The following is a 16,511-nucleotide window of genomic DNA, read 5'->3' as shown; positions in this document are numbered from 1 at the left end:
AGGTACAGCAGCCGTCAAAACCGTAGTTTTAAATTAAATCTCTCAACAGAATTCTGTTGAGAAAATCACTTAAAAGCGTAGATCTACCCAAGAGTAGTCCAAGTTAGAAATGTCTGTCCAAGTGGAACCTGAAAGAAGGCGCACATGTTTTTGCGAAGAACATGCGTGTGTAAGTGTGTGAGTGTGTGTGTGTGTGTGTGTGTGTGTGTGTGTGTGTGTGTGTGTGTGTGTGTGTGTGTGTGTGTGTGAGATAATGGCTGGGCAGAAATCTCAGCACTGACGGGAATCAAGTGGACCTCGCTTCACTAGATCCCAACAAGAAGGAACATTGAAAAGGGTTTCAGTTCACAGATTTACTACGGCAATGCTCAGTGCCTCTTATGCTAACAACCTGTCAGTGCTACTGAGGAACACAAAGAGTAGAGAGTATGGAGAGAACAAACAGGCGAGGTGGAAGGACAGCTGGGATATGTTCAGCACTTCATCTCCTTCATTGTGATTTTCAAAAACTGTGCAATGTGAATCCATTTTCCCTGTACATGTTTGATGATCAAAACACAATTCATAAAATCACATAAAACTTCAAAGTAAGAGATTTTTTTTCCAGACACTCTTACTCACATACCAAGGGTACGCTGCTGAGAGTTGCTGGTTGCTACAATCATTCCTCTTGTCCGCACTGGCTGTGAAGAGCAAACACAACTACACTGTCAAGACAATTTCTGTAACTTTCTAAAAACCGACCATCCAACAGGTGTGCCCACTTCCTGCAATGGTTACACAGGTGTCGGGAGACAAGACAATGGGCCCGGTCTGAACTTCTCTCTCAGGCTTTCATTTTTCATTCTTTGCACAACTACCTCCATCACTTTTCTTATCCCTTATCCCCATTTGTGCAATTCATTTTATCTTGCCGCTCTGTTGTAACAGCAGCCATTTTGAACACCTATAAACATCAGAGTGAGTCTTGCAAAGAAAAGAACTGGGAATTTCTTCCTCCATTACAAAACTATCTCTTAATGGACAGGAGCAATAGTTACAGTGACCAACAACTCTTATTGTGTACATGTGGTATTTGAATATTGCATTACTGATTAAGACTTAAATTTAAAAAAAAAAAAAAAAAAGTAACTCATCCTTGACCTCCTCACAATCTAAAGCTGTAAGCTCTAAAACTGATTATACATAATCTGATTTCAATCGACTATGCCACATTACAAACCAAAAAAAAACTGCCATTCCTGTCAGAACACATTAAGTGCTGTGTTTATCTCACCATCAACATCCACCTCAAGTGAAGAACTTTCCGGTGCTTGGATCAGAAAAGAATAGCAGCACAAAACAAGAGAACTAAAAACATACCGGTTCCTCTACATGGGACGGTCACTGCAGGGATTCAAAAAAAAAAAAAAATGTATGAGCAGATGGACATAGGAAGCAAGAATTCTTTATATTCAGCCAGTAACAGGTACGGACCCCACGTTCTCAGCCGTTTACATTTCAGCAGCTAGAAAGCCCTCTACCTCCCCTCCCTTTTTGATACTGTGGCTGAAACATTTCCCTCCCTGAATGTGACAGATGAACTCAACATGGAAGATTTAAAGTCCAGAGAGAAGTTGGAAAAGCACAGAAAAAATAAAATCCAGGGCATGTTAAATCAAGGAAAATTTAAAAAAAAAATGCTTAACCCCTGAATTGAACAGAGATATTTGGCACTTTATTGCACTGAGTCCAGATATGTTAAACAGACTGTGGATGGATGGAAGCAGAAGAAGAGGAGTGCCTGAAGTCACATTGAGAGGGTTCAGACGATGGCGTTTGTGCCTCGGAGGCCGACCCCACGGGCAAACTGCTCCAGCAGGCCGGAGATGGCACCAGAGGGGCTGGGCGCTGAGGACTTGAGGCCCACAGTGGAACTGTAGGCTGCCAGGAAGACTTCCCGCACTGCTTCCAGACGGGCCTGACGCTCAGAGGGGAAGGGACACCTGCAGAAACAAGAGGGTGCAAGATGAGAGGACACAAAGGGAAAACTTAGAGAGGGAAAACCTATTTTAAAAGTGCAAAAGTGTAAAATAATAAGATGAAGTCAGTCTGAGAAATCAGAGGAGAAGAGCAGAATGATGCCAACTGATGCAGAAAAGTGAGTTGAACTTTATAAATGGAAAAAAGAAAAAAGAGTACTGCCTCAAATGAACCCACTATGAACATATAACTTACAAAAAATTCCCTTGAATTTGTTTTTTGAAGAATACTGAGTGGGTCATTATACAGCTGAGTATCCCCGACAGCTCTCTGCCTGTTTCTGTAAAACACTATTTCTGAGTTACAGTATGTTAAGTATTTTTGTACTGCAGAATTTTGTTATGTACAGGCCAGGGGTCGGCAAGAACTTGAGTTAGTTTGTCATATTGTACGTATTGTATGTCAGCTATTTCAGAGGTCTGTCAAGCAAGCAACAGAACCTTTGTAACTTCCTGTCAGAAGTTTTCAGAATTAAAGCTCACAATAGCTTGAAAAAAAAGCATTGCTGCAAAACAAACCCCCAAAAAAAACAAAAAACAAAAAAACAACCTAGAATCACCACCTCTCGGTTGTTTCCTCCACCAACCAGCCACGTTGCAGGAAATTTGGTCACAGTCTCTCCTTCCTGAGTTACAGTACTGAATAATGGCCACAAGCCTTTTTGCTGAACATTATGATCACAGTGAAGTTGACCCTTTGGATATAAAATGTCATCACTTCATTTTATCCTAGTAGACATTTGAGTTAAATTGTGTCATAATGAATGAATTTGTGAGTTATGGCCAAAAACATGTTTTGTGAGGTCACAGTGTGGCAGAAGTGATGAAATTCCCTCTGGGTGTTCCTGATATATTGCATTCACATGAACGTGAGGTCACCATGATATTGACCTTTGACCTTTGACCTCCAAAATCAAATCAGTTCATCCTCGAGTCCAAGTGAATGTTTGTGAATGAATGTTTGTTACTGAGATATCGTGTTAACGAGAATGAGACAGACGAACAACATGAAAACAATCTGGCTCCAGCTCTGACTGTCGCCGGCGCAGAGGAATAAAAACACACAGTCTCATGCTTCTTTGTTGTAGGGAAGTGATTCTGTGGTTACTGTTGCGGCCATGACAGAGCTCTATTTCAGCAGCAGCCTCGGTCCAACTGACCACAGTGCAGCCTGATGTGACTGTTTGTGTCTGTCATTCACTCTCAATATAACAAGCATGCTTCAGGTGGGGGTACATTCTCTATTTGGGAATTATTGCCAGGTGTTGGACTGTCAGTCTGATATTGTAAGATTAAAAAAAACAGTAACGTATACTGATGCTTCACACATGCAGCTGCCATCAGTGTAACACAAAACAAAGACGGCTGATCAGTATCATCCAATCATGATTTAGCATCATGATTTTTTTCTGTTTCTGTTATCATACAACTGAACAAGGATAAAACTGCAATCTCATCAAATCATTAGCAAGTTTCTGTACTGCTGATAAAATCATGATTTTACCAGCACACTGTCCGTCAAAAATCGAAATAAATACAGGTTAATAACAACAACTGTGCCCTGAGATTGGCAAGGAGATTTTAAAATAACTAAGCATACAAAATTAAAGGTGACTGACTGCGAATTGCAAAACAGTGATGTAAACTTGCCGAAAGATCAGTTTTCCCCATACACGTTAAAATGACATTCTGTTTTGAAGTACAGTTAACCTGTATTCAGGATAAAAACACAACTCAATACTGGAAATGTCTATGCTCAAAATAAATTCATCAATAACAATTTACAATACTGCTTCAAAATCGTTAACAAAGCAGTTTTACAGAGTGACTTACATTCGTCCACTGGGTCCGTCATCTTTAAAACTGAAGGGCAGGGGGGAGTCATAGGCAGCAGCGACAGCAGATGAGGTGGAGGAGGCCGAGGCCAGTGGTGGGGGGAAGGGCGTGTGGTCATGGATACTGCCACAACCAGATACTATCTGCCAACTCCCATACTCTGTAGAGAGGGAGGAACCTGACCGCGTGTACTCTGCTGCTAACCTGAGGGAGGGAGAGAGAGAGAGAGCACCCTTCATAAACATATTGAGTGTCAGTGCTGAACAGCAGAGGAAGAGACTCTTAGTCTCATAGCACAAACATGAGCCACAGCTTCAGCCCTCAGGCTCTGCTTGTCTGCAGTCCTACTTGTGAGTGAAGAATGAGGAATGAAGAAGCTCCAGAATGAAAGCACTGTGCCGCTCGTTATCATCCAAAACTTACACAACTCAAGTGTGTGGCTAAAAATAAGATATCACGCAAACATGGACAAGATGATGAAGCTGGATCAACTCACATACCTCCTCCCGGGGACAGCCAATGGGCTGCTGCCAGTGCGTGTGACAGCGTGTTCTGATTGGTTGGAGGAGGAAGAGCTGGAAGACCTGGCCTCATTAAGTGGATGGGAGAAGTGCTCCTCCAGAGGGTTCTGCTTATTCCAAACAACCATCTGAGGAGAGGAGGTGGTGCCTTTTCTCCTGAGGAGAGAGGAGAACACGTCAGCAACAGAGAAGGAGCCGCTGCAGCACTGACAGTTTGTCATGTTAAGTTTACCAACTGATTGATGTTGCAATTGTGTGATGATGATGATGAAATAAAAGACAGAAAAATAGCTGGATATACTGACTTAAATTTGTTTTGACTTGGATCATCACATCACTCAGGGTCTGACAATTACTAAATTGTTGGGCTACAGTCATGTTCACACTAACAACATCATTCATTTTAAAGTTATAATCTGTAACTTTTCCACATTAAAATGTCTAAAACAGCTAGACCTCTGTTCTATATGTTGTTGAGTTGTGTTCTTAAATTTTCCCAAATGTTTCCATCAATTCTCAAACCAGAGGAATCTGTGATTTTAACCATGGTAATGCTCCGTTTCATTGGTCGCCTGTCAGTGACATCATATGAAGTTAAATAGTTAGTTCAAGATTATTTTATGAGTTTTGAAAATGGAAACCTAACTTATTTAAGTAACGGAATCTGAGAAAACAAAAAATTTAGATAATAAGTTGAATTTTTAAGTTGACATGTCTTAGTTTAAGAGTCGGTTATTCATTTGACATGAAGATCTAGCAGCTGCAGCTGATGAAGCCATTTTGAAGCCGTGTGAAGCTGCTCCCAGTGACTTTGTTAAGTTATCAGTGTACAGGGGTGGGGACTTTAATACTTTTAATAGAGAGCTTTTAATGATGACTAGCGAAGAGACAACAATGACTTAATTTAACATGTAGTAAATGCACACTTTCATTTTCCATTACAAATGACGAGGTTAAAACAGTTGGAAGTAGTTTAGGTGTTAGGTCTCCATGTGCCAGAACGGCTTCACTGGCTTTGATTCTACAAGTCTCTGAACTTTACTGGAAGGATGAACACCATTATTCCTGTGTGACTGTGGCCAGTCCAGCCAAAAATAACAAATAATCTTAACTCTCAAACAATGCATGCTGGGAAGTCTGCTAATATACTTGTATAATAAATATATAAATATACGCAGTGCATTAATTCAACTCATCATTTCAATTCAAAAGACCTAAAGTCTCAATACCTCATGTATATGAGTTCAAAAGTGGTCTGAACTAGAACTAGACAAAACTATTTCCACGAAGTTAATGAGAAAACATGAGTTGATTCCACTAAATTCCTGTAGGATGTTTTACAGTGCAGTGGCTGGACCAGCAGAACATCTAGCAAGGACTCAGGAGGCAGTGGATGGTTACAGACAGATGCATGCACATCCAACACCAGCAGGTAATGATCTACCCACCCACCTTTCTCTATGAGCCTGATCATAACTTGAGATCTTCTGGATCTCCACGGTCTTGTAAAAGCATCTTCCATAGCATTAAGAACCACTTTGTAGTGTGCTGGCATCACACTCATGGATCTTTTACTCAAAGAAATGTTCCTGGATTGCATGTCTTTGTGAAACAACTTGGCCCCACCATTACAGGCCCTTGCATTTCTTGGTTTGAACACTGAGTCACATGTAGTTATCCTGGTTGTTGTTGAATAAATATTCACATACTGACAAAAACACTCATGATGAAATAATTACCATCAACTTTCCCCAAACAGATGTTAATCCCTGAATTTAGTGTGTGCTTGTGTCTGTGTGTTTGTCTGTCATACTGACCAGCTGGAGGCCTGGGGTTGGCTGGAGAATAGGTCCACGCTGTCAGTGGTGAGGCTGGAGGCGCCGCCTACCTCCTCAGTAATAAGGGAAAACTCACTGCTCAGACTGGTCACACTGCCACGATCCCTCGACTCTGTATCCAACCAGAGAGCAGAGCCATGTTCGTTCAGGTAGAATAAGAAGCCATTTATATCTGTGAGGTGTGACATAAATCAGTATACCAGTGTAGGCTTTCAACCTTCAGTAGAGTCTTCAGGATTAAGATTTATGATGTAACATGTTTTTGATCCAGGCCTTGCAATTTTCTGAAGAGATGAAAGTCTTCTACTATCACCCAGAGTCTCATTGCTTTGTCTATGCCTGACACTGTGAGCTCGCAGCACTCTGAACCTTTGTTATTCCTCATTTCATCAGAGCAGAGACAGATGGCAGGAGTTCCCAATGCTCCCACAAGTATGTCACAAATAAACTATCTTAAAAGGAAATGCTATATCAAGTTGGACTGGGATAAAAGAAAGACATTTAACACTTTTCCTAAACATGATTGTGACTTGTGTAATAATAAATGTATGGAGTTCAAAAGGAAAACATGGGAAATATGTTTGTAATTGTCACATGGTTTCCACAGTCACCAGTAATTAGTCCCATGAAGCCCCCTAATCTAATGTTTTCCTTTAAAATTCAATGAAAAGTTTATGAGAATAAACAGAAAAATTAGCTCAGATCCTATATTCACAACATATACTTACTCGTGTTTATACTTATCAGCCTGTATAAAATTCTTTGAAATTAATTTAGCATTGTAAATGACCCGTTTCCCATGAAGTCCAAAGAGAAAAAACATACTCCATCCACTCCACTTCATTAGATTCATATATCAAATTTACATTTATTTAGCAGCTTGTTAGTAACTGATGATGTCGCTTCAACAACAACAAAAAAGTGAAACGCAGTTTTCTTTAAAGTGACAGCACTTACTTAACTGGCAGAGATCTTCCACAGTAAAATCACTGTCTTTGAAGTGGGAGTTCTTCCTTCTGGGAGAGAAAGAATAAATGATGAAATAACAACAGATAAATCAAAACAAGAGAAAGAATACCTGATACTGATATTGCTAGTCAATCATGAGATAGATATTCACTGTAAGAGTAAAACTCTTTGACAACAGAAAACCACAGGTAAAAAAAGAAAAGAATAATAGACACGTATAGACATGTACAGAACAGAACATAAATGAAGGAACACACCTCTGTTTCTTAACAGCAGAGAACTTCTCTGAGACAATGTGCTTCAAAAAATTGAAGCAAAAAAAGAAAATCTGAGGGAGAAAGAACAATTTCTGATCAGAATAGAAAACAGCACAAGTAATGTAATTTCACCCAGGTGTTAAGGCAGGTGGAGAGAGAAATACACTACAGGTACACTTCACTACTGTACTCTACTGTACTCTACTGTACTCTACTGTACTCTACTGTAGTCTATGTCTGTGGCCTGAGACTATGCTGGATTTAAATATTGTTATTTCTGCTTCTTCTTTGATAGATTTCTCCAAAGAACAGCACCTTGTTTCTCAAGGACTGACATCAAAACATGACACTACTGTTGATGATTCACACCGCTGACCACTCAAGTGTAAGACACTGACTGACACTGTTGTGTTACACGTCATGCCTCTGATTCTGCATTTGTCTGTTTGGTTCAGTGTAAACAAGCAAAGGCAGCATATGAAGGGGTCTTCTTGACAGTAACACAGAGAGATCTGTTTAAAAGGGGCTTATATTAAAGACTATGATGTTTGTATTTATATAAATGTACAACACAATTTTTTTAGGGATCTCCCTAAATTGGTTTTAAGGTCTGTGACCTAGAAATGTATGAGCGGGACATTTTACGGCTGAAAAATAAACGAGTCAGTTCTCTGTGGTTAATAAATTACAAATGGCATCTTGAAATTTCTCGTCACTTATAGGCCTGGGTGTAAGTCAAGACTATAATCAGCCGATAATAATGGCTAAGGCAGTGTATCAATTGGACTTAAGTGAAAGTATATTGATACAACATGATGAATTTCTGAGTTTGAACACAGGAACAAACGAACCAGGCTTTTAGTTCAAACCAAGCTGTTCTATGGCCAAAAAGCAGAAATACCCTCTCGCACCAAGAGACTTGTGTCTCGTGCTGAACGATTAATCCTATTTTCATCATCATTGCGATATGAACATGTGCAATAAACACATCGCAAAAGACTGAGAAATGTGATGAATTAGAAAAACAATTTTATTTACATGTGCCATGCATTCACACAGGGGTTTCAAGGCGCAGCGCCTGAGCTACATGTCCCAGAAATAAATGGAGCCGTGGACGCCATGCATTCACACCGTTTGGCCAATGCGTCAAATGTGTTTCAAACTCAAAAACTGTCCAAATAAATTTTATTTATTCTATTCAAGCGAGCTGTCAGTTGGATTGTGACTTGACATGTATAAGATTCTGTTCCTTTCTATCTTCTTTCATTCAATAGAACCTATATTATCATCATCACAGGGAAAATAAACTATTTAGATAACATAAACTTACCTCCTCCCCTTTGGAGAGTCGATCTGGCAGCATGTGACTGGAAAGAGATACAGAAAAATGGACTGCATTACATCACAGGAGCTGCAGTTTTTTTTGATAAAGGCAAAATATGTCACAACAGACCATAAATGAAGCGTTGTGGTGCCACAGAGACGCCCCCGGCCTACAAATCATATTCTTCAGATGTAAAGGAACAAGGTTGTTTTGTGAAAGCCCCAACAAAAATCTCATCATCGTTACTTTAAAAACTTTTTCAGTCAATATGAAATGCAAAAAATTACCATTCCAACTGAAATCCTGAATCAGGGCTTAGCTCGTGACAACGTTTTGGCAACAACTTCAAAGGGCTGTTTGAGGGTTAAGATATGGTTTTAGGTTGCAGGTTAAAATTAGGTTTAGGTTAGGGTGATAACCAGAGGACGACAAAGCACATTACTTGAGTTAAAGTACTGGAATATATAAAATAGAATAAAAATACTGAAGTATTCAAAAGTACATTTTTTTAATGTCAACACATTGTTGTGTTGTTCCACATTTACAGAACCTAACTGTAGACTGTAGAATGCAAAACTGAATTTTGATCAACAAAAGCAGCTGCTGTTTCTTTCTTTTTTCTTAGTAAGTGTTAGTCTGGTCAGGGTAAACACAGCAAGCATGTATAACTAAATGAATCTTTCATTAGGACCCTGACAGGTTCAAACATGACTGACAGTGGAGGAGTTGACTGTGATTGTTTTTTCTCCTCTGATGAACAGTGTATGGTCTGTCACATTTTCAAAATAAAAGAAAATTCATTCCACTGACTAAAAGCTTTGCTTCAAAGTAAGAGTACTTTACAGAAATGTAGTGGAGTCAAAAGTACAATATTTGTCTTTTAAGTGTCCTCACAACTATAGAAAGACCAACAAATGTGTGCAAGTGTGTGTGAGAGAGAGAGAGTGAGAGAAAATGTGGAGAGTGGGAGTGTAAAAGATGTGGTCGAGACAAAGCCACAGTCGTACTACGTCTCGTGTTGCATTGGTCTTCGTCTCCCACTGCTCCCAGTCACTTTTCAATTATGCGTGACAAACAAACACAGTGGGTGTAAAACAAGACGGCACCGAGAAGTTGCAAATGCACCTCTAAAGTATTCATGCTGTGAGTTACGGCTCACAGGGAAGTCGTGATATTATGACAATGATGATGTGAGGAATTATTTTTACCCGAAAAGGAACCAGTCATAACTGATAGTCAGATACAGGATCTCGGCTGGCTCCAGGCTGGCATGCACCGCGCCGTCCTGTGACATGACATGACAAAAGTGAGTCAAACACCTCAAAACACCCCATGTTTAACAAGGACCAATCACCCACAGCATGTCATGCAGCTCCAAACACCCAAACTAGATTTTTTATTCTGATTGAAAAGCACTCCATAAGTGTAGTCTGTGATTTCATGACAAGCTTCCTGTATGCACTGCGGCTTGAGAAAAAGACAACATATTTATGACATGAGACTTCTAATAAAGTTGAGTTCTAATGAAGGCAGTAAATACAGAAGATGGCAACCGAAGCGTGTTTTTGAGTAAATCAAATGAATGTGGAGAGGAATAAATGAGAAGGAGTACAGATGTATTCAGCGTGGGATTATTAAAATCACTAATGGATGTTGGAGGGGAAAAACAAGCTTCTGGGTGGCTGGGTGACATGAGGAGAGACACCAGGGGAGAACTTACTGCCCACAGGGAGAGCCTGAGGAGGGACACAAAGAGAGGTGTCCGGTCCCAGCCTGATATGCAGTGCACCAGGAGGCCACTCTCATCTGGAATAACACACAAAATCACAATCAAGACCAACAGCAACCCTTTAAACCATCATAAATACATCATGAATAAAGATTAAAAAAATACACTCACTGAGCACTTTATTAGGAACACCTTGTGCTTCAGCTTGACATATTGCTGTCCTGCCGACCTATCAGTAAACTAAGTTAATAATAACATTGGTGGAGGACACTAGCGAGCCAGGCTGTGCAAATCGGACAATCATGACTCCAAAGCATACAGCAGGGCATGGAAGTGTTTTGGGTTCTTCATCATAGATGACAAACTACCAGCAAAGATAAGGCTGTTTGCTGACTTAGTAAAAAATGCCAATTCATGATTTTTGTGTCAGTATTTCCACAAGGGTCCATTGATGTAAATTTCATCATCAGCCTCAGTTTACGAGCGCCTGCCCAAAATCTGAGTCTCTGTGGACCGTCTGAACTGTGAGTGCACCGTCTGTGCTACACAAGTAAACTGAGGGGATGGGATCCTTCTCCCCAAAACACAAGCACCACCTACCATCACTGTTGATGATGTGGAGCAGCAGCTTCAGGTAGTTCTGGGTCTGCTGCACCAGGTCCCACGACTGATCAACACACGCACGTACGCACGCACACACGCACACACGCACGCACACACACACACACACACACACACACACACACACACACACAAAGAGTAAATACACTGTTAATAAAACAGAGAAAGGACATCATTGAGGGTTTAACCCTCACCAGGCAAAGTTCCACTTATATTCACCTCTAAAGCTGGAAAAACACTGTCTGACAGCATCTGTCTTCTGAATTAAAATTAAATGTTAAATATCGAATATCAAAATGTTTTTTAATGGTTGCATTTTGGAAGTAAAGTTATGTGGGTTTGAACAATGTCTAGCTTCACAGCATGAGTCAGTGTGGTTACACTGGAACTGTTATTGTATGTGTGCAGTGCAAGTTATGCATTATGACCAAAACAGGCCAAACAACGGAGGGCACAAATGAAACAGAAAAACACTTAGTCACAGCTGGTAGAGTGTGCGCTGAGGAGAGGAGAGAGGAGAGGAGGATAGGAGCTAACCTGGTATTGAGACCAGTCAATATTCAAGTTCTGAGTAAAGCACACAGGGATTGTCAAAGGAGCGTCCACATAGTCCTGTCAGAGGAGACACAGTGAGATCAGGTTAATACAGAGCCACTCAACAATGGATGATACCAAACTCATTGTGGAGACCGAACATCGCATGGAGCTCTATGACCCCCAGAATCCACATAATAAAGACAATAAGAAAAAGGAAAAGGAATGGAGGAAGTTTCCAATAAGTTTTATATTTAAGTAACATTGATGTTTGAGTGAAGAAATGTCTCTTTTTTAATGTTCTTTATGACAGATAGAGAGGCTATACATACACGTTATTTCAGCCAGTGCACACTTTGTGCTGTGGCTGAAATTACTTGCGGTTAATAAATAAAATGATTGAATACATACAAACGGGTGAAAAATTAAGGAAGAAAAACACAAAGTGTGTTAGTAAGTTGCTGGGCCACCATCGCATCTGATTCATATCCCTCTCATACTCTGTCGTAACCTGTTTCAAGTTTATTTCAGTTGGGCTGATCTAATCCAATGAAGCCTGGGACACCACTGTATTTTGTTAATTATAACACAATTAACTGACTGTTGATTGTTAATGATAAACTATCAATGAAGGAAACTGGTTCAAATCTGCACCCCTCCTCCCATATCACCACAGACTGAACAGACTCTTTACCTGATTCCAGTTGAACACCAGACCCTCAGCTGTGTAGTCTCTGTCTTTGTAGTCTTTAAAAAACTCACACCCTAAATAAAGACAGGAAGAAAATCATCATGTTATCATATGGTCTAACATTAAACGCAAAACTCATGACTGAAAAAGTCAGTTGTTGTAATTGTTTACCTGGATAAGGCACAGAGAGCAAGGTGAAGTCTGCATAGCGTTGGGCCTTGTCCGCCTTCTCAGACGAAGTCACACTGAACACACAGAAAAACACATTAGAAGAACGACATGAGATAAACTGGGAACTTTCATGTGCACAAACAGTATTTTAATTCACAAAACTTCCGATAACAGATAATATATCAGCACAGAGTATATTTTGGCACATATGCAAAGAGACACTGCAGCCGTTTCATAGGCAGTGGGGCTTTAGTATACATTTCTCAAATCACTGTTTGCAACCAACCCTCAGTTGTTAATGTGTTCTTGTAATTCAGAATTAAAGGGTGCTCACAGTGCTAGAGAAAGAAAGTAAGTGTTCCCTTGGGTTTAATAACGGGTCACCCCTCCTTTGGCAGCAATAACCTCAAACAAGCGTTTCCAGTAGCTGAGGATCAGACCTTTGGACCATTCTTCCTTAGAAAACTGCTTCAGCTCAGACATATTCCGTCTGGTGTCTGTGGTCTTCAGCTCAGTCCAATGCATCTCTACTGGGTTAAGGTCTGGGCACTGACTGGACCACTCCAGAAGGTGGATTTTCTTGCTGTAGTAGATTTACTTTGATGTTTATGGTCATTGTCCTGCTGCATCAGCAGCTTCTCCTGAGCGTCAGTGACTTCCTGTGTGGTGTTCTACCATGGAGAACATGTTCTATCAAGCCCTTCACTATGATTTGCATATGATAGACTCATGAACAGATGTTAACCAACTCCAATAATTCCTTTAAGTCGTTAGTTGTTACTCTGTTTTTTTTTTTTACTTCACACCAAAGCCACAACGCAGAGTTTGGACTCATCTTAACTGGGTATCACTTCTGGGAGAGCAACCGCAGAACTAAACTGTCTCCAATCGTAGACAGTCTGTCTGACTGTGGACTGATGAACATCTAAACTCTTTGAGATGACTCCATGACTCTTTCAGCTTCATGCAAATCAACTGTTCTTGATCCTCAGTCTTCTGAGATCTTTGGCATGGTTCACATCAGCTGATGCTTCTTGAGAATAGCAAGCTCAAAATGTTTTAGTGTTCTTTAAAATTCAAGGTGTCTCTAACCCACACCTCCAATCTTGTTTCATTAGAAACCAGGTTCGCCATGTTGATGCCAAAGCACACGTTCCACATGTAACAGCTGCTATAAACTACTACAGGATAAAATACACAGCATGATGTGACTGCTAGGCCTTACACACAGAGGCGGAAAATATTCAACTAGATCTTGAGTCTCTCCAAACTGAGTCAATAGTTCAACTGGGTTCAGATGTGAGTCAGTGCAAATGGTGACCTAAATAACAAGAGTGTGAATGCTGTTCCTTACTTTAGGCCAAACTTAACCTTCTTGTTCTCCACCATCAGGTCACAGATGTAGCGAACCGAGAGGTAACGCAGCAGCTTAATGTCGTGGCCTCGAACTTTGTCAAAGAGCTGGGAGTCCCCATTCCTGAGGACGAGAGGACAGAGGGGAGGACAACAAGAACACAACTAATTTAGAAAAGAAAATAATTGGTAGAAAAAAAGAATGTTTCACGGAGAAGAAAAATGTTAACGTTGTCTTTCTGTCATGATGTCACTTCTAAAAGGTTATTCATTGTTTTGTTTTATTGTGATTAGAAGAGGGGGGGCCAGAAAGGTGGTGGAGTGGTTTGCACTGTCCCCTCACAGGAAGAAGGTTCTGAGTTAGAACCTGTCGGCCGGCTGGGGCCTTTCTGTGTGGAGTTTGCATGTTCCTAGCAGCAGCCTCCGAGGCTGAAAACTGCAGTTCATCTAATAACCACTAGAGTCTGGCTCCAAGAGTGAATCAATCCCCATAGACTCCCATGTTAAAATGTCCAACTTTACAGCAGAAATAAACATGTTTACAGTCTGGTACAGAAACAGTTTTGGTCTCTAGAGCTAATTTCTTCCTTCATGACAACTGGTTATCACCTGTTTACATTTTATTAAGGCTTAAAATTATGAAGAATTGAGGGCGTGGCCTCTTTGAGTGACACGTGGGTCAGTGTATGCACAAACTGGTATGCACCAAAGTCTCCGCTCCACACAACTCCTCTTTGTCCATTTTTGGATTAGCTGGGAGTTAGGGGCGGAGTCAGACACTACCAAGATGGCAACAGTGGAGCAGCTCACTCTGAACTTCAGAAACCTGTGGGTGACGTCACGGAGGCTACTTCCATCTTCATTTAGTCTATGGTATGTTCTTTCCGTGCCTGCATGGGTTCTCTCTGCCAATCCAATAATATGTAGGTTAGGTTAATTAGTGAGTGTAGGTGTGAATGTGAGTGTTTGTTTCTCTCTCTCCATATATAAACATATATACACACACATACATATATGTGTGTGTGTATACATATATATAAATATATATATATACACATACATATATACACGCATACATATATACACACATAAATATAAAGATGTATGTCAGGACAGGTCACCAGTCTATCAACTCTTTCTCAACTGGCGACCTGTCCAGAGTGACCCTGCCCTCGCCCAATGTCAGCTGGGATTGGCTCCAGCCCCCACCGGAGCCTATAAGGCTAAACGGTATGGATAATGGATGGATGGATGTGATTACAAGGGAATAATATCACATACTGATTTGGCTCACAAACAGAATAGTATCTGATGTTTTGATTTGATCACCTGACTGCGCTGTCATCCTCAGGAACCTCCTCTGACTCTGTCCACGTGTCATCAGTGCCCCCTACAAAAGACACAAGCACACAAGATGAGCATGCGGTAAACCTTCATTAATCCATTAGCAAATGACTTCATTTGCTAACAGAATCAAACAAATAAAACATGGATGCACATTGTTGTATTCTTCCCTAAACTAACTGTGTTCGCCCTTAAGTTTGGTACTGCATGAGGTCCTGTTACAACATGTCACTTTGACACAATGACACTGAGAACATCAGCCAGACAACAAAAGCCAAAAGTTTCCATCTATCATTTCAGTAATTGATTATTGAATTGATTGATTTCAGTCGTTTTTTCAAGCAAAAATGCCAAAACATTTGATGTTCCAGGTTCTCAGATGTGACAATTTGCTGCTTTACTTGGTCTCATCTGATAATAATTGTTTTTTCTCTTTGTTAGCTCACAAAATACAAAAGTTACATAATACAATCAGCAAACAAGTGAGCCTGTCATTTCTAAGTCTTCCAAACCAATTTAAACTCTGAACCCCTAAAACATATCATATGATCATAATATCACGGTGGTCTCTGATTTACAGTAGGTACCTTTCCACTGGAGCCCACATTACATTATATTCCAGCTCATTATTCTGTGGTCTAAAAGCTACCTTTTCCAATGTAATCATGTCTGTTGCTTAAGTGATCCATTCTGTGCAGTCAGTTCAGTTCATAATTACCCTTTTTGTGACCATACATTTTTTTTATTTATTAGTTTCATCTTTGTTTAATAAGGCAGTCTCATTGATCTCTTTTTCAAGAACAGAGACCTAGAACAAACATAACCAGAAAAAGATATTTTTATTCCTTGAAGGAAGTCTGCTGAAGTTATGGAAATCTCCCAGAACACATGTTTGAGGTGTGAGTGGAATCGCTGCATTAGTGTTGGTCATGGCTTGCTTTGTTATTCTACACCAGACCTCTTTAATTTTGATGCAGTGATAACTATTGGATGTATTAATATCATAATGATAAACTTTATTTATATAGCACTTTTGCATACACAGGATGCAGCTCAAAGTGCTTTGACAAATATAAAAGAGAAAGGGAGTTAAAACAGGGAAATCATAAAAAAAAAAAAAATACACATATACATATATATATATATATATATATACGCACTCGTGAAAAAGATATGTAATGAAAGCAGGATATTTTACAGTTTAACAATAAACTTTATTGTCCAAAATTACATCAGTGCACTGAAACAGTAAACTTCACAGGGAATTAAATAAAATAACCATAAAAATGAATAACTATAAAT

The 16,511-nt window shown here is 40.0% G+C and overlaps 1 protein-coding gene across 2 annotated transcripts in view; it reads right to left on the bottom strand.

The window, feature by feature from the left end:
* Window positions 1-1,695: 1,695 nt before the first annotated feature.
* The window catches only part of mtmr14 (myotubularin related protein 14), a 22,907-nt gene continuing 8,091 nt past the window's right edge, over window positions 1,696-16,511 (bottom strand). Inside the window, exons 5-19 of one of the 2 annotated variants that reach the window (XM_022745187.1) lie at window positions 15,195-15,255; window positions 13,867-13,989; window positions 12,513-12,586; window positions 12,345-12,415; window positions 11,654-11,728; window positions 11,096-11,162; window positions 10,487-10,572; window positions 9,975-10,051; window positions 8,773-8,809; window positions 7,443-7,513; window positions 7,174-7,232; window positions 6,196-6,328; window positions 4,358-4,534; window positions 3,855-4,061; window positions 1,696-1,985 (exon numbers count right to left, since the gene is read on the bottom strand). In XM_022745187.1, the coding sequence (XP_022600908.1) occupies window positions 1,805-1,985; window positions 3,855-4,061; window positions 4,358-4,534; window positions 6,196-6,328; window positions 7,174-7,232; window positions 7,443-7,513; window positions 8,773-8,809; window positions 9,975-10,051; window positions 10,487-10,572; window positions 11,096-11,162; window positions 11,654-11,728; window positions 12,345-12,415; window positions 12,513-12,586; window positions 13,867-13,989; window positions 15,195-15,255 (1,499 nt within the window). In that variant the 3' untranslated portion in view covers window positions 1,696-1,804. Of the gene's footprint in view, window positions 1,986-3,854; window positions 4,062-4,353; window positions 4,535-6,195; window positions 6,329-7,173; window positions 7,233-7,442; window positions 7,514-8,772; window positions 8,810-9,974; window positions 10,052-10,486; window positions 10,573-11,095; window positions 11,163-11,653; window positions 11,729-12,344; window positions 12,416-12,512; window positions 12,587-13,866; window positions 13,990-15,194; window positions 15,256-16,511 lie in introns of those variants that run through there. The other variant, XM_022745188.1, reaches the window with a different exon arrangement.

This window comes from Seriola dumerili, unplaced genomic scaffold (assembly GCF_002260705.1).
Source record: "Seriola dumerili isolate Sdu_G_001 unplaced genomic scaffold, Sdu_1.0 BDQW01000088.1, whole genome shotgun sequence".
NCBI classification, from domain to species: Eukaryota; Metazoa; Chordata; class Actinopteri; order Carangiformes; family Carangidae; genus Seriola; species Seriola dumerili.
Note: the sequence above shows the minus strand (reverse complement) of the source record. Positions and strands in the feature narration are given on the sequence as shown.